The sequence below is a fragment of the Aquarana catesbeiana genome, linkage group LG03 (assembly GCF_042186555.1).
Source record: "Aquarana catesbeiana isolate 2022-GZ linkage group LG03, ASM4218655v1, whole genome shotgun sequence".
NCBI classification, from domain to species: Eukaryota; Metazoa; Chordata; class Amphibia; order Anura; family Ranidae; genus Aquarana; species Aquarana catesbeiana.
The window spans coordinates 364,973,343-364,999,543 of NC_133326.1; the positions used below are offsets into that span (position 1 = coordinate 364,973,343).

General features: G+C 43.7%; 1 protein-coding gene and 1 pseudogene across 1 annotated transcript in view; both read right to left on the minus strand.

Moving 5' to 3' along the window:
• RBM27 (RNA binding motif protein 27) overlaps positions 1–26,201 on the minus strand; it is a 219,080-nt gene that overhangs the window by 84,845 nt on the left and 108,034 nt on the right. Inside the window, exon 14 of the mRNA XM_073620625.1 lies at positions 8,352–8,474. Within this exon, the coding sequence (XP_073476726.1) occupies positions 8,352–8,474 (123 nt within the window). The remainder of the gene's footprint in view (positions 1–8,351; positions 8,475–26,201) is intronic.
• On the minus strand, positions 24,337–24,452 carry LOC141135012 (5S ribosomal RNA; annotated as a pseudogene).

Sequence of the window (26,201 nt, forward strand, 5' to 3'; positions counted from 1 at the left end):
AGATATTGCGTTGCAGGAATAATAATTCCCCCCTTGCGTATCTGAAAGCACAATTTACACGTCTTTCCGTGTGTTGCACACAGGGCAGTCCATTCACTAAAATAGACTGCCCTATGTGAGTCTGTCACCCAAAAGAAGCTCAGGCTCCTTTTTGGGCGACACGTTTAGCACAATATTTAAATGCACATATTGACACATGACAGACGCATGACAATCGCGGCAGAATTACACAGCTTTTTGGGTGCCATTAGGAACAACAGCACTCAAACATTCGTTGCTCATTTTGACGCAATTTGCTGCGATTCTGCCTGCATTTCAAAATCTCCTAATGTGAACAGGGCCTTACAGTTGATTACAAGAGACTTAAATTAAATTAAGGTATTTAAACTAGTTGAATTTGAATTTACCCTTGCTATTCTATCTAAGTGCATAGAGGTGGTCGTAAGCTCTTTAATGGAACCTGTCCAATGTCATATCTCTCCCATCAATCCCTAAATAGCAGACGCAAAACTCTGTAAAAAAAAAAATTCACTTCAGCATCATAAGTAGGATGTAGAGCAGGGCTCCACAAATATCAGGTGCCAGGTCGCCATGGCGACAAGAAATTGCATCCTGGCACCTGGGCTGCCACCAAAATGCTTCCACACACCTTGCACAGGCGCCAACCCCACCCCACCGACCACTCTGTATCCCGTGTATGATGTCACTTCTCCCATGGCCCCCACTGACCAGGAAAGAATGTAATGCACCTGCAGTGCATTACATTCAGTGGAGCACAGGGGAGACATGCAGGGTTTTTTATTGGTTGTCTCATTAAAGACCAAAAAATCATCGTATACGGGACTTTTTGTCTTCTAGATTGTAAAAAAAAAGAAAAAAAAGAGGAATAAAATAACAAAACAAAAAAAAAATTACACCCAAGCACAATCCCCCCCCCCCCCCCCCCCCCCCACATATATAAATGTAAAAGCATGTGTTGGGGAGCCTACGTGCAGGGACGGACCTGTCGGAGTTCCGCTGTCCTCTATGGCGAGATCAGCCTACCCATTTTCATCCCATCCGATAAGATACGCTGAAAACTGATGGATAGCGATATGTTCGCCATCAGTCTGTTTTGAGCGGATCTTATCGGATGGCAGGTGTCAGCGGACACACATTTTCGCTGACAACCGCCTGCCCATACAAGTCAATGGGTGGCCCACTCAGATTTGCCTGAAAAAAAATGGACAGGTGGATCTTTGCGGGCCCATCGTGTGAAAGGGGACTTAGTTTCAAAGCAAATTAGTCAAGTCCTGATGTAAAGTATTCCTGTATAGTAAATCTACCTGATACAACAATCATCCAAGAAATGCTTAAATTATTTTTACTCTATTGGCTGACTGAGCTGTGAGCCTAAATGAAAAAATAAAAATAAAATAATAAAGAATAATTCCAGCTAGTCATTAAAATATTTTGCACAGAGTTCCACAGCTGCTATCAAGTGATTGCTAGAACAGTATGAGGGGAGAGAGGGACCTTACAACAGCCACTATGCACAGGTACTATGGAGTGGGATAACAAGATGAATATTAGGGGTAATTTTAAAGTCTAAGTGTAGATAAAATGAAAAAAATAAATAAATAAAAAAAAAAGGAAAAATAGGATTTTTAAAACAGCTTGCCTGTAAAATCCTTTTCTTGGAGTACATCATAGGACACAGAGCCTCAAGTATGTACTTGGTGGGTTATGGGCCTACCTTCAGGTGTTGACACTGATATAAACAATACAGGAAGTTGACTCCCCTATATAACCCCTCCTCCTTCCAGGAGTCCTCAGTTTTTGTATCCAAGCAATATAAGCAATATACTCTCACCCCATAAAACAGAGGGGCGGGAGCTCTGTGTCCTATGATGTACTCCAAGAAAAGGATTTTACAGGCAAGCTGTTTTAAAAATCCTATTTTCTTTATCGTACATCATAGGACACAGGTCCTCAAGTAATTACTTGGTGGGATGTCCCATAGCAATGCTACTTGAGGGGAAAGAGAGACACAACCCGTAGGGCACCCCCAGACCTTGAGGAATTATACTGCTGCTTGCAGCACACTGCGCCCGAAGGCGATATCCTCATTCCATTTTACATCTACTTGATAAAATTTTGTAAATGTATGCACTGAAGACCTAGTCGCGGCCTTGCAGATCTGAGACATGGAGGCCTGGTGACGCACTGCCCAAGAAACATCAACCGCTCTGGTAGAGTGCACCTTAACTTGAAAAGGGGGAATCTTTCCCTTTAAATCATAAGTTCAAATTATAACTTGCCGAATTCACTTAGCCACAGTGGATTTTGACGCTGCTTGTCCTTTTTTAGGACCCTCTGGCAGAATAAATAAGACATCAGTCTTACGGATCTGAGCAGTTTTCTTTAAATAGATCTTCACTGCTCTCACCACATCAAGACAATGTAGTGACTTTTCTTCTTTGGAACATGGTTTTAGAAAAAACGATGGCAGGACAATATCTTCATTTAGATGAAAGCCTGAAACCACCTTTGGCAAAAAGCCTGGACGAGGGCGTAACACCACTCTGTCCTCATGAATAACCAACATGGTTTTGGAAAAAACGGCAGGCCAATATCTTGTTCAGGTGGAAACCGGAGACCACTTTTGGTAAAAAACCTGGACGAGGGCCCAACACCACTCTGTCCTCATGAATGACCAAATATGGCTCTTTACAGGAAAGAGAAGTCAAATCTGAAACCCTCCTTGCTGAGGATACAGCAACCAAAAATATCAGCTTCCTAGTCAGAAGGACTAAGGGAACATGCTGTAATGGTTCGAATGGCAGTTTTTGTAACACTGACAAAACTAAATTCAAGTCCCAAGGGCTTAAGGGCGATTTAACTGGCGGAATAATCCGCATCACTCCTCGCATGAAACCCCGGACTAAAGAATGCGTAGCAAGTGGTCTTTGAAATAAAATTGATAAGGCTGAGACTTGGTCCTTAATAGTACTCAGGGCCAACTTCATCTCTACGCCTACTTGTAGAAAGGCAAGAATTCTGCCTCTAATATATCTCCGAGGGTGCCAACCCTTGGATTCACACCAGGAAACATAAGCTTTCCAGACTCTATAATATATAGCTCTAGAAGCCGGCTTCCTAGCATTAAAGTAGAAATAACTGCCCTGGAAAGCCCACATCTTTTCAGAATGTGGGTCTCAATAGCCAGGCCGATAAATTTAGCTTTCGTAAAGTAGGATGGAATATCGGCCCCTGTGAGAGCAGGTCTGGCCTTAGTGGAAGGGACCACAGATCTTCCACTGCCATTTTCACGACCTTTGCATACCATGACCCTCTGGGCCATGCTGGTGCTGCCAGAATTACCGGTTTTCTTTCCAGCTTGATCCTGCAAAGAAATCAAGGCAGCAACTGAATAGGGGGAAATGCATAGATCAGTAAAAGCTGATCCCACAGTATCATCAACGCATCTGTTCTGCATGTGAATGGATCCATTGGTTGTGGACACAAAGTTGACTAACTTTATGTTGCACTGGATGCTAGAAGATCTACATCCGTAGTCCCCATCCTTGACAAACAGCCCGAAATATGTCAGGGTGAATAGACCATTCCCCTGGGAATAATCTGCTGGCGGCACATGTAGTGCGCGTGCCAATTCTCTATTCCCAGAATGAAAACTGCTGACGGGCACGGAATATTTCTTTCTGCCCAAGTTAGAATATAGTTCACTTCTCTCTGCACTGAGAGATTCTTGGTGCCCCCTTTTTGGTGATTGATATAGGCCACAGCCGTGGCATTGATGGATTGGATCAATAACTTAACCTGGAAGTCCAGGCTTTTAGAGCCAGACGCACTGCCCAAATCTCTAGGATGTTAATGGGCAAGGCTCTTTCGGTACTTGAACACTGTCCTTGGACAGTTGTCTTCTCTGTCATTACCACTTTCCAGAAAAGTGGTTTGAAGTATTTACCCTTTAGGACATTCTTTAGTAACCACCAATTGAGGCTTTGGGACACCCTTGGGGACAGCCGCATTGGCAAGTCCAAAGCTTGGATCGTTTTGTTCCAAGAAAATAGAATACTGTTTTGCAACAGTCTCGAATGGAACTGGGCAAAGTGAACTGCTTCTGAATGAAGCCACCATCCTTTCTAACAACCTCATGCAAAGGTGAATGGAGGGACCTCCTTTTGACCTGACCATCCGCACCAACTCTTTTATAGAGTGTTTTTGTTTTTTTTTTTGGGCAAGACGACCCTTTTTCTGGCCTGTATCTATGATCAGACCCAAATACTGCAGCCCTTTTTTAGCGATTTTAATGGAGACTTTACTAGGTTGAGAATGCAACCCAGACCTTTCCAGGTAACTGGTTGTAATGCGTACACCTTACTCCGAACAGCGATTGGTCTATTAGCAATAGATCGTCTAGGTATGCCAAGACTGTTTAAACCCTGTGCCCTTGACCTGGCTACAGGTGGGGCTAGCACCTTTGTGAACACTCGAGGTGCTGTAGCTAGCCCGAAGAGCAAGGCTATAAACTGAAATGCTGCTGTTCTACTTCGAACCGCAGAAACCTTTGGTGAGCGGGAAATATATGGACATGCAGATATGCATCCCTGATGCCGATAGGCGCCAGAAGTTTTCCTCCTTGCAGGATAGAAACTACTGACTTGATCGACTCCATAGAAAGGAGCGGATCTTCAGGGACTGATTTAGAATCTTTTAGATCTAGAATGGATCTGTTGAATTTCTGAGTGGCTCTGTACATGTACAGGAAACGCATGAAAAAGGCAGTGAAGGTTCCAAGGAACCTAAGAAAAAACAGATCAGCTGACTCTTCTGGAGGTAGCTTGAAAGAGGCACAAATCATCTCTGTAAGAGCTTTGTACCAGCAATTTCTCAGATTGCGAGGCTGAAAAAAAGTTCAACTCTAGTTGTCTCCTCTGCAGAGGAGTACTCGGTTTGCCTTTCTTCCCGATTACCTGAGGGTAATTCTTCATCCTCTACCCACTGTTCCCTTGATAAGGGATTTCAGGTGGGGGAGGGGGATCTAACACGCTTCTCATCCTTGGATAGCGGATGCGATTAAAGTCGCTAATTTTCCTTCTAGGCCCTGCAGGGCGGAGGAAAAACGCATCTTCAATCATGTATACAGGGGCTGAATATTTTCTCCTCTTAGGCTCAGTTTCCACTATTGCAACCCCAAAGTTGCGTGATTTTACTGTGATCCTTTGCTGCCGAGAATACGTCGGGGCGCGATTTTGATGCGACAGGAAACAATGCCTGTGTATTCTAGAGGTTTATGGACCTCAAGTCGCATCAAAGTGGTACCAAAGTAGTGCAGGGACTACCTTGAAGTTGCACAGATCTGAACAGTATTTCTTGGAAATCATGCCCTAGAGTCTGACGTGGAGGCCGTCACCACTGCCTAGAGGCAGCTGCCCCTGCGCAAGGGAAGGAATCTGTTTGCCCAAGGTCACAAGGAGCCAACATGAGGATGAGGTCCCACGTCTTTCAGGAAGCCTCCCATGGCTACACTGGCCGTTAGAGTAGTTAACCTGTGAGGAGTGGCTCCTTCACTAGTGAACGCCGACATGTGGATCTGAACCCATGTTTGTCAGGAAGTCTCCCATGGCTGCACTGGCCGTCAGAGTACTTAACCTGTGAGCTGTTGTGGCTTCACTTTAAATAAAAGGACATTTATACCTTCGACTGGACAAAAGAGCTTTACTGCTAGAAATCATTTGGATGTATTTCATCAAACCTTCCCCCAATGAAAAGGAAAACTAGTCAGACACCCCTTTTTTGCAAGATGCTTCGGCTGACCAACCCTTTTAACCACAGGATCCTAAGCATGTGTTTTTTAGCACAAGCGCAAGGCGAGATGCCTGGTAGATAGGGTCTTTTATGGCATCTATGGCGAAACATAGCGCCAATGGTAGGAGGATTTTAACAAAAAAATTCCAACTCCTTATCTGTTGGATGCTTAAGCAATTATGCATCTTTATTGATACTGGAAATCGCAGCATCTACTGCTGGTATTTCCAACCCTTGTGAATTTTTCTTCTAAGATAGAGAACTGAGAAACTCTTAGGAGGGAAAAATGCTTATCCAGATGATCCCATTCAGCATAAATAAGCGCTGTAAAAGGTTTTTTTTTTTTTTTTAAAAACCAAAGAAGGGACCTAGACTTTCAGCTTACTCTGTGAGTAGTATAAAAAGTGGAATGAACCATCTCTGTAAGAGTTTGTACCATCAATCTGTCAGAATTTGAGGTTGCATAAGGTTCATCAACTGTTGTTTCCTCCGCAGAGGAAAATTTGGCTTGTTTTTCCCCGTGATCACCTGAGGATAACACCTCATCCTGTGCCCACTATTCCCTTGGAAAAAGGGGTTTGAGGTGGGGGAGGGGGATCTAGCATGCTTCCTATCCTCTTGGATGGAGAATGCGATTAAAGCCGCTAATCTTCCTTCTAAGCCCAACAGGGCAGAGGAGAATGCATCTTCAGTCACATACACAGGGGTTGAAGTGAGAGAAGCAGTTGCACCACCAATTGCTTCCAATGACTCACCCTGGCTTGCCATGTCAGGTATCTCCGGAGAGGATGACAGTGTGGAGGCATGACTGGAGTTCCCAGCGCCTGGGGGTGGAATCCTTGGTACCTTTGTGGTACACTGGAAATCAAATGTGCTAAGCACAATAGCAGAGGCACTTTAGCAAATTATGGTATTTGCTGAACAATAGTTTTAGCAAAAGAAAACAATGTCACCATAAGGATCAGCTTTTGATGCTGAGTACCATAATATTTCCTATGTTAAGCCTCAGGTGAGAACCTGATTACACATAAGTGTCAGCTGTTACCGCACCTCTCCAGGAGGAGAGGGGAGGGGGAGGGGAATTTTTATCAGCAGTGTTTGTTAAGCTCCTAGTTTTAAAGGAAGACTTCACTTTATACAAAAAAATGCAAATGGCCGGTTTTGTATGTTCATAAACTACTGCTGAAACCCCTTTAGATCCCTCAGAAGAGGAACACCATCTGTTCAATTAAGAACCCCCCTCTGGCTGCAGGGACCACACCTGCTGCTATAGCCAGACACAGAGCTGCTGAAAAAGCATTGTACTAGGTAAGTGTATTATACTACCTCTAGAGGAGACATTTTAAGGCATACAGTTATACATTTTATATATATATATATATATATATATATATAAAAATCTCCCCTTACCTTATCCTCGCTGCAGGATACTGCTGATTTAACAGACAGATCCAACTTTCACCTATCACGGCGGGCAGCGTAGTTAAACCTTCAAAGACTGGGGCCCTTTTTAAAGGGGTTCCGCTCCTTTGGACCTGTATAGCACCCCTCAGGAACAACTTTATGTAATATGAATAATCAAAAAGAGTCCTGGTTCCTAGGGTCCAGCTCTCAAAGAGAAGCTTACAGGCAAAACCTCGTTCTTCAATGCGAGGTCCAGGTACCATCCTATGGCCTCAGTGGTGAGGATGGATCCGGTTGTGGAGGTTTTTTAAATCCAGCATGGATCCCTCCCTGGAGCTCCTCAGAGCACATCTTCACTCGTGACCAACACCTTAGACACTGGCGAAAAAACGGAGGACTCCTGGAAGGAGGAGGGGTTACATAGGGGAGTCAACTTCCTGTATTGGTTATACCAGTGTCAACACCTGAAGGTAGGCCCATAACCCACCAAGTAATTACTTGAGGCTCTGTGTCCTATGATGTACGATAAAGAAATTAGCACAAGGGACTAACACAGTTAGAATGACGTGTCCATTTTGCTGAATCTTCTACTTTTAGAATTAAGCTTTTTGTGTCCTGCCCCACCCCAATCTTCCGGTGTGATGGGGGTTATTACAGCTAAAAGGCTGCCAAAAGCTCTCATCAGCAGAGCTCGACTATGCCCGCTCTTTTCTGCCAGATTCACCATTCACAGAAACCATGCTACAGCTTCTACAGAGATAACACAGGAGCTGTAGTACAGCTTTTATGAAAGAGGATGATTCCTCCTAAAAGAATCAACACAAGGGACACACCATATCAACTGTACATTATTGTGCCTTGTGCAGGCTTGTTTTTATTTAAGCTAAATGTAGGCTTTAAATTATATGTATTTTATACATGACTGGATTTATTTTGAGATTCAATATCTGCCTGGAGTTCAGCTTTAAAAGCACATAGAATAAAAGGTACTGGTTATTAACTGCACAATATAGAATATGTTAGCAACAACACAAACACATTTAGAATAAGTAAGAGAAAACAGTTACTCTTTACTATTGCGTACACCACTGCAATAGTAATTATTGGGTATAGAGGTTAGAGATCATAAATTATACCTGTTTCTTTTTTAGCGCATCCTGTACATCTAAAGGTTTTGATCTCACTGTGCTCTTGTTAGCTGGCTTTGAAGTCGTAGAAGTGTAAATAGATTTTGAAAGACTGGTGGATAGTGGCAAAGTCTGTGGAAGTAAATATCAAAGTATTTAACTCATTGAACAGCTGTCAACATCATTCATCTCTACATCTAACATCTCTCAGACATTTATTCTTCACCAATCACCAAACTCCAACTACCCACTCCCTAAAAGTGTGCAGACCACTACAACCACTGTACCTGTAGTGCAGTTCTCTTCCTATGTCCACACAAGCTTCTTTTGTAGCTCTTGCCACACTGTCTGCAGTAGCATCTCTGGCAAGTCTCTTGCCATTGTCCACAGAAGGTTACTGGCAGCTTGGCTCTTGCTCCATTACATATGCAAAATTTTCTGGCAGCTATCCCATGGCTGTTCACAGTACATTCGCTGGGTTCTCTCTCATGTTCCACAGTAGCTTCCTCTTGTCGGTCTTGCCACCGACTATCCCTATTATAGCCAAAAGCTAGCTGTGCCCCTCAAGCTCTATCCAAAATAAAATCTGCTCAGCGCTACACATGCTAGGTTACCCCTATGCTATGTGCAGTACATCAACAGTTTGCACTCCACATTTTCTGCAATGCTATACCTTTTGTGTTTTCTAAACGCGGTCTGTGGTGTTGTTATGAAATTGCACCAACATCAATAAAAACAATATTTCAGGACTCCTGGATGTGCCTCATCTCACTCCCATCACACTGAGCTCCACCTTTTGCCAAAGGTGCATCATGGCTAGTACAAAACCAATGCACTGCCACTTCACAGAAAGGGTATGGACTGTCATTGCTACTGCAGAATGGAGAAGTTCACACAACCCCAATTCCAAAAAAAGTTGGGATGCTGTGTAAAATCTGTTTTTTTTTTAATGTAGAATGCAATGATTTGAGTCTCATAAACCCATTCTACAAATAGAAAGATAGTCCGGCCCCCACACACCTCGCCCGCCCCAGTGGTCAGCAGGTAAAAGCAGCCTCAGCTCAATTCATTCAGGCACGCCCCCGGGGCTTTATCATGGAGGTCCACTTGGGCCAGACGGGGTGTGTGGTGGCCGGGCTCTCTTGATTTGTACAGTGTCCTTTGGGTCTGGACAAACCTTTCCTCAGCCTGCACCCCCATTAGTCAGCGGCATCCAACTCATTGGACCTTGTTAGCCTGAGCGGGGGCCCCTAAGCATTTATCGTGGGTCTCATAAACCTATATTTTATTCACAATAGAAAACATTCTAAAAGGAACAAGGTTTTTTACCCTAATGCATTCTCTGCATTAAGGCAAAAAACTTTCTGCATGCAGCTCCTCCCCCCAACCCCCATATACTTACCTGAACATGATTGAGAGATGTGCACAATGTCACGCTGATAAAGCTATGATCTTGTGAGTTCCAAATTGTCTACTTTGAAATAAATGCTTTTACATTGCTGCACTTAGATTATGGCTGCTCTCCTTTGTGTCTTGTTTCCTGCAAAGCCCCTTCTAGCTTGTTACGAGACAGCAGTCGTCCTCAGTCAGCACACCTGAGACCACCATTACATTCTTGTGCTGCACACGAACTATCCTACATGGACTTCCTGTTCAAAGAGTAATTAATTACCCACACTCTCTCTGACCAGCTGACAGAGCACACATGAGTTTGCAATTTTTCGATGTGCACGAGAGCAGAGACTTTCTCCCTCTTGACTAGTTCAGAGACAACAGCAGGAGCCATTGGCATGGGATCCAAGAAGAGGAGGATAAGAGCTGCTCTGTGCAAAACCATTGCATACAGCACCTAAGTATAACCTGTTTGTTTAAAAAGAAAAAAAAAAAAAAAAAAAAGGTTGAGCATTTACAACCATTTTAAACTGACAAAATGTACTATTTAAAAAAAAATTAATAAAAAAAAAGGCAATTTAGAAATTCATGGTAGCAACACATCACAAACAAGTTGGGGCAGGAACATGTTTGCCACGGTGCATCATCTCCTTATTTAATAACACTTGTTATCCCCCCAAACGGGGGAGAAAACGGAGGAGACCAGATGCTGGAGTTTTGGGAAAATAATGTAGTCCAATTCATTGCCTGTTCTAGTTCGTGTTCTAACTGCTTAACAGTCCTGGGTCTGTCGTATTTTTCCATTTCCAGATGCGCCAAATATTTTCAATTGGTGAAAGGTCTGGACTGAAGGCAGGCAAGTTAAGCAGCCTGACTCTTCTATTATGAAGCCATGCTGTTGTCAAAGATGCCATATGTGGTTTAGCATTGTCCTTATGAAATATGCCATCCCTTCCCTGAAAGACGCCACCTGGATGGGAGAGTATGCTGCTCTAAAACCTGGATATAACTTTCAGCATTGATGGTGTAAGCTGTCCATTTAATAAAACACTAATGCACCCCCATACCATCAGAGATGCAGGCTTTTGAACGGAGCACTGAAAAGAAGCCAGGAAGTCCCTCTAATCCTCTTTAGTCTGGAGGATGCAGTGCCATTGGTTGCCAAAAAGAATGTCAATTTTTGACCTGACCACAGAACAGTTTTCCACTTTGCAACAGACCATTTTAATTCAATCTTATTTTATTGAGAAAGGAAAAGTGTACAGTACACAAATATATCACTCAGTAACACATATAAAGAGAAACATTATTTTAGGATCTCAGCCAAAACATCTCATATAGTATGGAGTTTGTTAGCTTCAATTATTCTAGTTTGATATACAAGCCTGTGTAGCTATTTCGTCATTCATGACTTTTTAAGGGTCAGTAAGCACCACCATCAACTCAATGAGTAGCACCCACTTATTACAAATATGCTAGGGCTTTTGTTGATGTGCTAATCGCAATTTCTCTTGGGGTGAAACTCTATGTGTGTCACAATTTCCGTCTGATGAGACTAAAGATTATGTTTTGGGTGGTCGTATAGCACTGTAATATATGAAGTGAAGAGGGGGATGAAGATGAGGACAGAGGGGTCAAGGCAGTATGGTAGGTAGATAGTAAGAGGGAGACATTCCACTTAGCCTAGATAGTTGGGTTGATGGATTCCTCTGCAGCCCAAGGAATAAATTCTGAGGAGTATTGAAACAGACCATGAGGTCCAGGTCTTTGAGAATTGCTCCTCTTTACCCATTTCCTGCGACAGCATGCGTTCTAAGCTATTGATTCGGTCCACTTCAATTGCCCACTCCCCCAGGGAAGGCATGTTTGTCGACTTCCAGTGTCTGGGCAGAACCGTTATAGCTGCTGCCAGAAAGTGGTGCAGAATGTCTTTTTTAACCGATTTAAGAGGTCCAGGGATCATAGATAGCAGAGTTACCTCAGGAGAGGGTGTGATTGATGTCGCCATGAGTCTGCAATACAGGTCGAGGATCTTTTGCCAGAACCTCCGTAAAGGGGGGCATTCCCACCAAATGTGGAGTAATGTTCCCTTGGATGACAAGCAACGCCAGCAGGTATCCGGGAGCGCTGGGTTTATCCAGTGCAAAGTCGAGGGGCATCTGTACCAACGGGTCAACAACTTGAACCCTTTTTCTTGAGCTTTGGAGGCTAAGGATAGTTTGAGTCAGAATGAAGCACTTTTGCCAGTCAACAGGTGAAATGGAGTGACCGAAGTCTTCCTTCCAGGGCGCAACAGACCATTTTAATGGAGCTTTGGCCCAGAGAAGGCAGCAGCAGTTCAGGATCATGTTCAGATATGGCTTCTTTGCATGACAGAGCTTTACCTTGCATTTTTGGATGGTGCAGCAAACTGTGTTCACAGACCGTGACTTTTGGAAGCATTCCTGACCCCATGCAATAATGTCCATCACAGACTCATGCCTTAATTTCATGCTTTTTTGCAGTGTCATCTGAGGGCCCGAAGATCACAGGCATTCAATATTGTCTTTTGGCCTTGTCCCTAGCGCACACATTTCTCCAGATTCTCAGAATCTTTCGATATTATGTACTGTAGATGATGATACATTTAAAGTCTTTGCAACTTTACATTGAGGAATATTATTCTGAAATTGTTTTACAATATTTAGATACAGCTTTCCATAGACTGTTGAACCTCTGCCCATCTTTACTTCTAAGACAACTCTGACTCGCTAAGATGTTATTTTTATACCCAATCATATTACTGACCTGTTGCCAATTAATCTAATTAGCTGCAAAATGTTCTTCCTCGTTAGTTCCAGTTACTATTTCAGCTTTTTGTTGCCCATCCATATTTGTTTTAAAATGTGTTGCTGCCAATTTCAAAATTACATTTTTTTTTTTTTTAAATTGTATTTTTTCTCAGTTAAAAATTATATATATTTTTTTATTGTGAATAAAATATGGGTTTATGAGACTTGGATATCAGTGCATTCTGTTATGTAGATTTTACAGTGCTTTTTTAGAATTGGTATTTGTATATAACTCAAAACAGGATTTTTAAAAATACTGTAAAAAATTTTCTTGGAGTCCATTGAGGGACAATAGAAGATAAGCTTTGGGGTATACTGCCTCCTACATGAGGATGGGACACTGGCAAAAAATACAAATAAAAACAACAAAAAAAAACAAAAAAACAGCCCACTACCAGCATGAATCAAGTTTTGCAGGAAATCAGTACTGATAGCATGATCGTAAACACAGAGGGATGTAACTCGGGTACCAAAAGTACATCTATGAAGGGACAAAGATAGTTTTAATGTTCAGGACATCAACAGCAGTTCAACTGGGGTGAGCGACAAAGCAAACAATTCCCTCTGATATACAACACTAAGCTCCCCAGTGCATGTCATTTATACAAATATGTGGTATAACTTACTTCAGAGTGCTCAGCTGACTTTCCACTGGTCTCCTCTCCCAAACTGATAGCTGCAGGGGGAGGTGCTGGGAAACCCCCGCTGACGTCAGCCGAGACGAGGAAAGGAGACTGGCAGCCAGTCACGTGAGCGCCGTACGGCTCTCTGAAGTTAGCTATTATACTGCATATTTTTATGACTGACATCCACTGGGGACGGGGAGCTTAGTATATATCAGAGGGAACGTTAGAAGCAAAAAAACCTCTTATTTTTAGAGCTGGAGGGGGGGGGGAATCAGGAGCTGACAGGCAGGGAGCGGAGGGGAAAGTCCCAGCTGCAGAGGTGTAGCTAAGGCACCAAGATGCAATTTCCAGTCACCATTGCGGCCTGGCGCCTGGGTTTTGTCAAGCCCTGGTATAAGCATACTTACATTGATACAAACTGGATCAATGTATTCAAGAAACATCATACCTAAACTTCAACCTGTCCCTTCACACCACAAAAAAGTCCTCCAGATCTGTTCCAGATGCATTTCTGCCTGCACGTTTTTAATGCTTTTTTGATGCGTTTTACTACATTCCAGTACAGTTCTAAGCAGGAAAAAAGCAGCATGTTGTACTTTTTTCTGGAACTGAAAAGCACTGTCACGCACTGCGTGTGAACCATGTTGTTGAAACCCATATAACCTTCTTTTCATGCTTTTTTGATGCACAAAAAAAAAAAAGCACTGCATGTGGTGTGAACGTGCCCTAAAGGACCCAAGATAATAGTGGACCATGACGCCTCACAAGCAAGCACATCAAAGACCGGAGTGATTCAGAATTAGACAGTCTCAGTGGTCAACGGCTCAGAAGCCCGAAACAGGGTTTAAATCAGGGTGAATCAATCTGTAGGAGAAAGCGGGAGAGCAGTTGTGGCCTCTAGCGTTCAGATTCAGCAAACAACTAGGTGATTTGGGATATAAAAAGTCTTGCAGGACTTAAGTAAAAAAACTTACACAAAAGGGAAGAGGAATTGGCCACAGTTAACAGCCTGCAACATGGTTCCAGGCTGTAGCGTCAGCACTATGAGTGCAGGCGCACCTCAGAGCTTTTAGAGTGTGAGCTGGGGGCACTCATTACAGGAGAACTGTATCCATCATGTCTAGAATCATACATGTTGCGTCAGCGTGGCAGTATGGCAACTTATAAGTTCAGGGTACGAAGCAAGGCCAAAAGTTACTCACAAAACCAGGACAGCTGGTAGCAGGTGAGGATCAGATGGCCAAAAGGTGACAGTCACTGTAGGCAAGCAGCAGGAAGAGAACAAAAATTTAAGTTGCATGTGGTCCTTTGCAAGCAGAGACAGCAGTGGGGAGATGCTTCCGTGAAGCTGTCTGGCATAAAAGAATGAGCCATATGCACACTCCAAATACCAGGTTACTTTATTGGTCAGCCCCACCACATTGATCACTTCTGTAGTGGAAACTGCAGGAAACTGTAAAAATTAAATGGCATCCAGCGACCAAAAACAACTGAGGTAGCTCCTGATGCTTGGCAAGACCAGCCTCTCAAAGTGAGTCTTCAGACACAGGGTAAGTGGCTAGAGTCTTTGGGCCCGGAAAATGTTTCTTCGCTTTATTCTTAAACAGCACAGAGTCTGGAAAGCACTCTATGTGAAAGTCAGTAGTGCCCTCCATGTGTAGTGACAGAACTTAGAGGAAGACCTTCGCACTATGGAAATGACAAATTCAGAGATGTCCCTGTTCCTCAAAATTTGAGCTTAACAGCCAGGCTTTTAAAGCTAGCAATTCTGAAGCAGGGTGGTAAATTGGCCTTTGAAAAAGAATGCGAGAGCCTACGGAGAGTTCTCACCAGGAGACTCAAGCCGGAGAACCATATTTGCCTAGACCAGTCCAGAGCCATTTGAATTACTTCCACTAGAGGAACCCCCATACCCTGAAAAATCTGGCTAGTTTGCTGTTGAACCTGGCAGGCCAGAAAGTCCACATCCAGCATCCCCTACCTGTGACAAAGATCCTGGAACACCCTCAGATGTAAGGACCACAGCATAGGATAACATTATAAGACTGACTTTTCAGGTGCAGGTTCATTCATCAGGTAATAGAAACACTCAGCATCAGAAACAGGCAGACACCTCAGCACTGAATATGAATGAATGCATGCATGCATGCATGCAACACTCAACCCAGGAAAACACATCAGCACTGAATCACGTAAACCTCTCCACAATTAAATCAGTAGAAAGCAGGAAACCTAAAAGGCACTCAGCAGTTCTAGTAACGGGGTAGCCTCTGATGCACAGCCATCACAGACTAACAAAATGAGTCTTTAGTGACAAGGTCAAGTGCTGAGTCAATGCCACAGCTCTGGATAGCGCCCAATGGGGCTAACTTACCAATGCACACAGACCTAGAAAGTGACCATCGAGCACTGGACTCTGCATTGTGGCAAATTCCAGGTTGTCCAGTCAGGGCACTACAAAATCATGCTTAGGAAATGCAGATTCAGATACATACAAAGATCAACTCAGAAGTGAAGTAACAGGGATCTTGATTGAAGAAAATGGCAGCTATCAAAAAGGTTAGACTTTTCTCAGCAGAGCTAAGAAAACAGGTATATTATTCCAGGACTCTGGAAAAAAAAAATATGCTGGGCATGGGACGGGTTATACATGTATGGTCTGCACTTTTTTTTTGCCAGTGTCCAATACTTATGTAGGCAGCAATATTACTAGAGGGTTAGAAAAAAAATGAGTTTACTGCACACTACTAAATCACTGCCAGCAATATTTGCAGCTCTACTCTGTCATTCCTTCTGTGTCAGGAGAACACAGAATAAATCTATTCCATCCTCTTGCCAAGATCAGAACCAACTTTGCACTCTCCCCCCACAACCACCATCTCACTCTGCCTCCATTCCTTCCACCATGATTACACCACACTTTGCACACTCTACCAGCACCACTCCTTTCCCCCCAGAAACATTTAGTTCCCCAGTTGCTTCTTTGAGACGCTTCTTCCTCTGATATTAACATTACATCTCCTATGCTCCTAAGTGCTTGCTTATGAACAAGATGCATCTTTAAAAGTGGTTCTAAAGCATAAAGATTTTTCACCTTCATGCATTCTATGCATGAAGGATAGGATAAGGATGAGGATAAAAATCCTATTTTCTTTCTCGTACATCACGGGACACAGAGCCTCAGTAATTACTGATGGGTTATAGAGTATCACTAGGTGATTGGACACTGGTCACACCCTAGACAGGAAGTTCAACCCCCTATATAACCCCTCCCCTTCCTGGGGATGCCTCAGTTTTTTCGCCAGTGTCTTAGGTGTTGGTCACGTGTAAAGATGTGCTGTGCTGAGCTCAAAAGGGAATATCCTATATCCTATACTGGGGCAAGCCAGGCGAACCGGATCCATTTCAAAGTGTCCTTTCTAGGCCGAATTGGATGGTACCTGGGCCTTGTGTCCGAAGAAACAAGGTTTTACCTGTAACGCTTCTCTTTTTAGAGAGCTGGACCCCGCATTTCAGAATTTGGTTTTTCTAGCCTTATTCTTGGCCGGGTGCTTTACAGGCCCAGAACTGCGGATCCCCCTATCCATAGGGGGCCCCAGTCTCTGAAGGTTTTCCAAACTGAGCCCACCGTGAGAGGTGAAGATTGGGTCTGTATAACAGAACCCTGCAGCTGGATAAGGTAAGGGAGATTCCACAGAATTTTTTAATTCTAGTAGGTTTCTCCTTTAACCTCCCTGGCGGTATGATTATTTTGGATTTTAGGTGCTGAAAGCGGTACAATTATTTTGCATGGAAATTTGGCGTTTTATATTGTAGGTCTGTAATTCTTAACAATAACACACTTAAATCTGTCCAAACAAGAGTCTAGTAGATATCCTGGGTATGATAAAGTTTGAAACACAAAAACATAAATTATAATATAATAAATAAAAAAAAAAAAAAAAAAAATTAATAATAAAATAAATTTCCCCACGATTCACTATCGCTCAATTCTGCAAGTGTTCTTACTATCGCTGTTTTCTAGCTGGTCTAAAGCCACTTTTGATGTAAAGGGACACTTTTTGGTTGCTGTGGACAATCTCCGGTTTCCAGGCAGAAAGAACAGTATATATAACATAAAACTGCATGCAGGGCATAGGACAAAGCACTGGGGACAAAAGGGATGTGAAATAATTTCATACAGTACTGTAATCTGTAAGATTACAGTACTGTATGTGTTATGATTTTACACTTTTTTGAATTTGCCGCCAGGCTCCGCCCCCGTGTGTCGCGCCGCTCGCAGTGAACGGAGCCTGGCACGGAGAGGCTTCGGAGGAGGACGGAGCCCGCAGACACAGCAGGGGACATCGCAGGATCTCGGGGACAAGGTAAGTAAAGCCACACCAGGATCCTACGATGTAATCCCGAGTGTGGCTCGGGGTTACCGCTAATGGTCCTGAATTTTAACCCCGAGCCACACTCGGGAAAACCGCCAGGGAGGTTAAGTAAATGTATGGTATGCCTATTGTCGCCACCGGGGGCTGCCAAGAGCACATACCTTCACATGCTTGATTGTCTGTCTCAGTGTTCACGCTGCACAGCTCCTCCAGCCGAGCTCCAGGTAGGATGGGATGGGGGGGCTCTTCCTCAGGGATAAAAAACAAGTAAAAATTCGCGCTGAACTGAAAAAAGCAAGCGGCCAGCAAAGTTTGTAGATAACAAACAAAAAGTCACATGTATAAAAATATTGCGGCGCTGAAAAGTTCAAAATGAAATTGGAGGAATCCAATCACCAAATATATTGTGCAGATGTAGAAAGAGTCACTCGTCACCACGTGGTAATGTAGTCTGCTTACCAGAAGGTGTTAAGGATTAGGCATAGATGATAAAATAGCATCCAGCAGATCCAGCCCACTGGAACCCCTCATCAGACCACAACATCCGTGGGATTTCCTTCACATATAAACATCTCCCAATGGTCACTTCAGAATTAGGCATTCAGGCATGTAGTCATCATATATCCGAGAAAAGAAGATGAAGGACCCATAGTGAAGCCCGTAATGATAGATTAAAAACTTTTATTGTAGTAACTTACAGTTGAAGTTTAAAACAGCATGCATCAAGGATAAGAACAAACGGCTGCAGCAATCAGCGTACGGATGTCAGCCTGCCTGACATGTTTCATCATAACAGATGTCTTCAGAGGCAGTTAAAGAACCCTCCTTTGGTTTGGGTTCACTGAGGCCTCCTCAAACTACACATGCTTTTCTGTTTAAAGTTACTGAAAAAGCTTACTTATTCTGAGTGGGATCCCCCAGATAAACATTTTTTTCCGCCTAAAAAAGTTTTACAACACTTTATCCTATGGAGGAAAAATTTACTAAGATGGGGGGTATACCGGCAGTTGACGCCGCCATTCCTCCGTAAATAAGTCTGGCTTGTTTTGTCGACAACGCTCAGATACCTAGGGATCCAACTGATAAGTAATTGGAATTCCTGTTGAAAAGTGTTTTCTTCTTGGCAAGGTCCTAATAGCTCGACCTGCTGTGGCAGCAATCAGTCTGCCAATACTTGAGAGACCATGTTAAACAGGTCCTCAAAGTTTTACCTGAACAGCAAGCCCGGGGGTTTGCCAAACTACCAGCGGTTTTGTGTTTGCTGTTGACGCGATCAGAGATTCTATCATCCAAACCTTTCGCTTGGGTTGGTACATATGCGTAGAATCTTATGGTTGAAAAATTTCAGCCGAATCACCATGTCAGGAGCTTCTGGCTGGGTTTCCCCTTCATGGTGCAAGGCTGTTCGGAGAGGATTTGGTATACTTCCCTCTTTTAAACATGCTCTGTTCCCAGTGCCAGGAGCATCAGCCTAGGGAGTCGACCCAGGGACAATAAGAAGTTCTGTGGGAGGAAGCCTATTAGACAAGACACTAAAGCCTCTTTATGAAGGCAAATGTTCCCAGAGACCCAGAGAAAAAGAAGTCTCTTCCAGCAGTGGAGCGACTATTGTTTCCCACGCAAAAGCAGGGATTGGGGTTTTATTCAACCTTTACAGGGTTCCAAAAACAAAATGGAGATGTCAGGCCCATTTTAGATCTCAAGGATCTAAACTGATTCCTAAAGATATGATCCTTTTGCATGGAATCGATCCAATCGGTAGTCTCCATCCTACAAGAAGGAGAATTTCTGGCGTCAATAGACATCAAGGACACATACCTGCATGTACCTATTTTCCCTGCTCATCAAAAGTACCTGCGTTTCAAAGTAGAAAAACGCCACTTTCAGTTTATAGCTCTGCCTTTCGGGCTAGCTACTGCACCTCGGGTGTTTACAAAAATCTTGGCCCCTCCGCTGGCCAGATTAAGGGCCTAGGTATAACGGTAATAGCAGACCTAGACAACCGACTCTTGATAGACCGCTCAGTAGCCCACTTGGACCAAAGCTTGGTCACCACAGTCAACTACCTGCAATACCGAGGTTGGCTCCTTAACTCAGAGAAGTCTTCTTTGAAACCAGTGAGAAGACTAGAGTATTTCGGTCTGGTCGTAGATATAGCCCAGTAGAGGGTATTTTACCCCAGGCAAAGATCAGTACCATAAAAGGAACTGATTCAGGTAGTCAGGGCAAAGAAAGATCCTCCTATTCGCCTTTGTAAGAGGCTACTGGGGAACATGGTGGCTTCATTCGAAGCAGTTCTCTATGTTCAGTTTCATTGGAGACTGCTGCAAAACAGTATCCTGTTTGCCTGGAAACAAGGAAGGGTTCAGGCATTGGATTACCTAAAGATGCATCTGTCTCCTACAGTGCGTCAGAGCCTCAGTTGGTGGTTGATACCTGAAAATCTGCAAAAGGGAAAACCCTTTTTTCCCAGTTGCCTGGACAGTGGTAACAACAAATGCCAGTCTTTCAGGTTGGGGAACAGTCGACTGTCCAGGGGAGATGGTCCAAGACAGAAAGGACCTTACCCATCAACATTCTAGAGATCCGTGCGGTGTATCTAGCCCTAAAGGCCTGCACACTCAGGTTACAGGGTTGCCCTGTCAGGATCCAGTCTGAATGCCACAGCATTGGCTTATATCAATCACCAGGGAGGCACCAGGAGTCGTGCAGCCCAAGGAGAAGTAAACCAGATCTTAATCCGGGCAGAAGCATGTGCCGTGCATATCGGCAATGTTCATTCCGGAAGGAGAGGACTGGCAGGCGGACTACTTGAAGTCGCCGGCAGTTATTCCCAGGGGAATGGTCTCTTCACCCCAACGTCTTCTTGGCCATATGCCAAAGATAGGGGTTCCGGATGTAGACCTCTTGGCATCCAGGTTCAACTACAAGATTGATAACTTTGTATCAAGAGCAAGGGATCCTCTTGCATGCGGGACAGATGCGTTGGTGACTCCATGGCATCAATTCTCCCAGATTTATACATTTCCTCCTATTCTGCTACTGCCACGACTTCTTCGCAGGATCAGGCAGGAAAGGAAGTCGGTACTTCTGGTGGCCCAGCCAGGCCCAGAAGAGCTTGGTATGCAGAAAGAGTAAAGATGGCAGTAGGTCCCCCGTGGACCCTACCGTCACGTCTAGACCTGCTATTCCAAGGTCCAGTGTTCCATCCTGCCTTACAAACGCTAAATTTGAAGGTCTGGCTATTGAAACCCACGTTCAGAAGAATCGTGGGCTTTCAGTTCCTGTGATTTGTATCTTAATCAATGCAAGAAAGCCAGCTTAGATCTCCTAGTGTGTATCCAGGGCTTGGCATCCCAGAAAATATGTCATAAGTAGAATTCTTGACTTTCTACAAATGGGATTAGAAATGAAGCTGGCCTTGAGTACCATCAAGGGCCAGGTCTCGGCCTTGTCAGTATTATTCCAAGGGCCGCTTGCTTCGCATTCTTTAGTCCGAAGCTTTATACAGGGGGTAACGCATCTTAATCCTCCGGTTAGGGCGCCCCTAAACCCCTGGGACTTGAATTTGGGTCTGTCGGTTTTACAGAAACAGCCTTTTGAACCAATACGTCAAATTTCCTTGATCTTGTTGACAAGAAAGTTAATTTTTTTCTGGTAGCCATTTCTTCTACTAGAAGAGTATCAGAGCAGCTCTTTCTTGTAAAGAGCCTTATTTAATCATACACAAGGAGAGAGTGGTATTGTGCCCTCATCCTAGCTTTCTACCGAAAGTGGTTTCAGATTTTTATCTAAACCAAGATATTATTTTCTCTTCCTTTTTTCCAGATCCCTGTTCTACGGAAGAAAGGTCACTACATTCTTTGGATGTAGCAAGAGCAGTCAAGGCCTATCTGGAAGCAACTGCTCAAATTCGCAAAACGGATGTTTTGTTTGTACTGCCAGAAGGTCCCAATAGAGGACAGGCAGCATCAAAGTCTACCATTTCAAAATGGATTCGACAAATGAGTCTTTAAGCTTACGGTTTAAAACAGAAAATTCCACCTTTTCAAATCAAGGCACTCTCTACAAGGACTATTAGTGCTTCTTGGGCGGTGCATCACCGGGCCCCTATGGCTCAAGTCTGTAAGACCGCAACCTGGTCTTCACTCCATACATTCACCAGATTTTATCAGGTAGATGTGGGAAGGCATGAGGAGATCGCCTTTGGGCGTAGTGCACTGCAGGCAGCAGTACGAGGTCCTCAGGTCTGATTACACCCTACTTTGCCCCTCTTCTAATACACTTATATTGCTTTGCTACAAAACTGAGGCATCCCCAGTTAGGGGAGGGGTTATATAGGGGGTTGAACTTCCTGTCCAGGGTGCGACCAGTGTCCAATCACCTAGTGATACCCTATAACCCATCAGTAATTACCGAGGCTCTGTGTCCCGTGATGTACCTCAAAAGAAAAGGATTTTACAGGTAAGCTGTTATAAAAAATCCTATTTTTTTTTTTTAACCTTCATGCATTCTATGCATGAAGGTTAAAAGAAAAAAAAAATAGGATTTTTATAACCGCTTAACTGTAAAATCCTTTTCTTTAGAAGTACATCACAGGACACAGAGCCATAGTAATTACTATGTGGGTTATAGTCCACCTTCAGGTGCTGGACACTGGCACACCCTAAACAGGAAGTTGCCTCCCCATATAACCCCTCCCATACCAGGAGCATCTCACTTTCGTAGCAAAAGCAATACACGTGTATACTAGAAAGAGGGGTGGGACCTGTGTCCTGTGATTTACTTCAAAAGAAAAGGATTTTACAGGTAAGCTGTTCTAAAAATCCTATTTTCTTTAATCGTACATCACAGGACACAGAGCCATAGTAATTACTATGTGGGATGTCCCAGAGCAATGCCAACTGAGGGGAGAGAGACAACAAAAGTAGGGCACCATGAGATCAGAGGACTTATACTGCTGCCTGCAGTACACTGCGCCCAAAGGCAACATCCTCTTGTCTTTTTACATCCACCTGATAGAATCTGGTAAATGTATGGATTGAAGACCAAGTTGCGGCCTTGCAGATTTGAGCCATGAAGGCTTGGTAATGCACTGCCCACGAAGCACTAACAGCCCTAGAGGAGTGTTTTGATTCGAGAGGGTAGACACTACCTCTTTAAACCATAAGCTAGAACGATTACTTGTCAAATCCATTTAGAATAGTAGATTTCCCTGCTGGCCTTTTTTTAGGACCTTCAGGCAATACGAACAAAATATCAGTTTCCCGAATCTGAGCAGTCGTCTTTAAGTGCTCTCACCCCATCAAGAGAATGTAGTGATTTTTCTTCCATAGAACAGGGTTCTGGAAAAAATGAAGATAGAATAATATCCTGGTTTAGATAAAAACCTGATCCTACCTTTGGTAAAAAGTTAGGATGAGGACGCTATACTACCTTATCCTTGTGAATAATAATAATATGGCTCTTTACAAGAAAAAGCAGCCAATTCCAAAACCCTTCTTGCAGCAGATATGATTACCAGAAAAAAATGTTTCCTTCTCAAAAAAAGGACCAAGGGAATATGTTGTATAGGTCCAAAAAAAAAAAAAAAGGCTGTTTTATAATGCCGCAAAAAACTAAATTCAAGTCCCAAGGGTTCAGGGGTGACTTAACTGGGGATTAGGCCGTGTTACCCCCTGAATAAAGTTACGAACCGAAGAAAGCGAAGCAAGTGGTCGTTGAAATAATGCCGATAAGGCCGAGACCTGTCCTTAGAAAGCACTCAAGGCCAGATTTATTTCTCACCCCATCTGCAGAAAGTCAAGGATTCTACCTTTGACCTATTTCCTGGGGTGCAACCCCTGGTTTCACACCAGGAGACATATGCTTCCCAGACTCCATAATATATCATTATGGAGGCCTGCTCCCTTGCATTAATGAAGATAGAAACCACTGAACCTGACAGACAACGTTTCTTCAGAGTGTGGGTCTCAATAGCCAAACCGTTAAATTTAGCGTTTGCAAAGTAGGATGGAATACCGGACATTGCGAAAGAGGGTCTGGCCATGGCTGGCGGAAGGGTCTATGGGTCCCCTACTGTCATCTTTATGATCCCTGCATACCAAGATTTCCTGGGCCCCGCTGGAGGCCACAAGAATCACCGACTTACCTTCCTGCTTGATCCTGCGAAGAAGTCGTGGACGCAGGCAGAACAGAACAGGAGGGAATGCATAAATCTGTGAGAACCGATTCCAGGGGAATAGCAAGGCATCTGTTCCGCATTCTAGCGGATCCTTTGTTTTTGACACAAAGTTTTCGATTTCTCTGTTGAACCTGGACGTAAACAGATGTCTGGGATCCCCCATCTGTGACATATTGACAGGAAGATATCGGGGTGAAGGAACCATTTTCCCGGGAACAACTGCTGGCGACTCAAGTAGTCCGCCTGCCAATTTTCTATTCCTAGAATGAAGACCGCCGATAGGCAAAGTACGTTGTTTTCTGCCCAAGATATAAAGGATATGATTCACCTTTCTCTGGGCAACGCAACTTCTTGTGCCCCCTTGTTGATTAATATAGGCCATTGCTATGACATATTGAATCCTGGCAGGACAATACCGTAAACTGAACGTTCAGGCCCTCAGAACCAAGTGCTCTGCCTGAATTTCTAGAATGATAATGGGCAAGGTCATTTCTAATCTGGGCCATTTCTGTGGTAACTGAAGGAAGGATTTTCCCTTTTGCAGATTTTTGGATATTAACCATAAACTGAGGCTCCGGCGTACCCAGCCTACAGTACCTGGTATTTCCAGGTGGTCCATCCGGGTGCTAACCAGGCCCGACCCTGCCTAGCCTCCAAGATCAGACGAGATCGGGAGCTTCCAGGGTGATGTGGCCGTAGGCTTTGGAGTCAGACACATTGGGAATCTAGAGCTTGAACCCTTTGTTCCAAGCCGATAGGATAATGTTTTGCAGCAGTCTCGAATGAAACTGAGCATAAGGAATGGCCTTGAGTGAAGCCACCATCTTTCCCCAACAACCTCATGCAAAGTTGAACAGAAGAATTCATCTTGCTTCAAGCACATAAATTGGTTCTTTTATGGCGCTGATCTTTGCCTGGGGCAAGAATACACTTTTCTGGGAGTACCTATGATCAGACCAAAGTATCTTACCCCTTTTCATGGTTTTAAAGAAGATTTCTCCTGGCTGAGAAACCGACTTAGATATTCTAGGTAGCTGCATGTGGTGACCATACTTTGGTCTAAGCGGGCTACCGACTAGACTACGAAGAACAGATCATCCAGGTAAACCATAATCGTTATAACTTGGGCCCTTAATCTGGCTAGAAGAGGGGCCAGAACCTTTGTAAACACTCAAGGTGGAGTAGCTAGACCGGAAAGCAGAGCTACACACTGAAAATTTTCCACCTTGAAAAGTAGATATTACTAGTGAGTGACAAAATAGGCATATGGAGGTATGCATCTTTGACGTCGATTGACGCCAAAAGTTCTCCTCCTTGTAGGATGGAGATAACTGATTGGATTGACTCCATGCAAAAAAAGAGTGGTTATATTCAGGAATTGAATTTAGATTTTTGAGATCCAGAATGTCCATTTGGATTTAACCAAACCTTAACCTCTGCTCTTACATGGAGGCCACCATGATCACTTATTGCCAAAAGATGGTCCAATGCTTGAGAGAAAGACTTCTTTTTCTCTGGATCCTTAGGAACATTTGATCTGAGAAAACGAGGAGATGGGAACTCTTGGAACTCCAGTTTGTACCTTGGAGCTATAGAGGAAGTCCCCCATTTGTCTTGACACACTTCCTGCCAGATCCTTGAGAACTGCAGAAGAATTCCCCCATTGAGCGAGCGGGGGCACCTCCTCATAAGGAGGCTTCAGTATCTTCGTAGATTTCCTCTCCCAAGACCTCTTTTGTCCCTGGGGTTAACCCTGAGGATTACCTTTTGAACCTGATGGCGGAAGCCGTCGTGACTGCCTGGAGGCTGATGCCCCTGGCACGGAAGAAGGAGCTTTAAAAAATGAAAATACATTTACTCCTTTTCTTAAATGGCAAAAGGGGTACTTTTTCCACTAGAAATTCTTTGGCTGTATTATCCAGAACATCCCCAAATAGCTGTTTCACCGCAATAGGAAGACTAGCCAGGAGCTTCTGTATGGTGCTTAGCGAAGGGCGCAAGGCCTGAAGGATAGAATCTATCAAAGCAACTATTGCAAACATAAAGCTGCCAGATCCTGGGCCTGCTGAGCAGGATAACCTTGAACACCTGTTTAAACTGGTCTCTCAACGATTATACAATGCCTGTCAGTGCAGGCTGAGAAACTTAATCTGCCAGAGAAAAAAAGTGTTTTTTTTTTTTTTTTTTAAATAGGAATTCCAACCTTTTATCCGTTGGATCCCTAAGCACTTGAGCATTGTCTGCCGGACAAGTCAAACTCTTATTCACAGAGGATATAACAGCATTAATTGCTGGTATACCCTACTTAGTGAATTTCCTCCACCATAGGATAAAGTGTGAAAACTTTTTAGGAGGGAAAACAATGCTTATCTGGGTGATCATATAATAGAGAAATAAAACCCAGTAATTCTACTGGGATCAAACAAGTGGCTACTTCTGCAACAAAATAG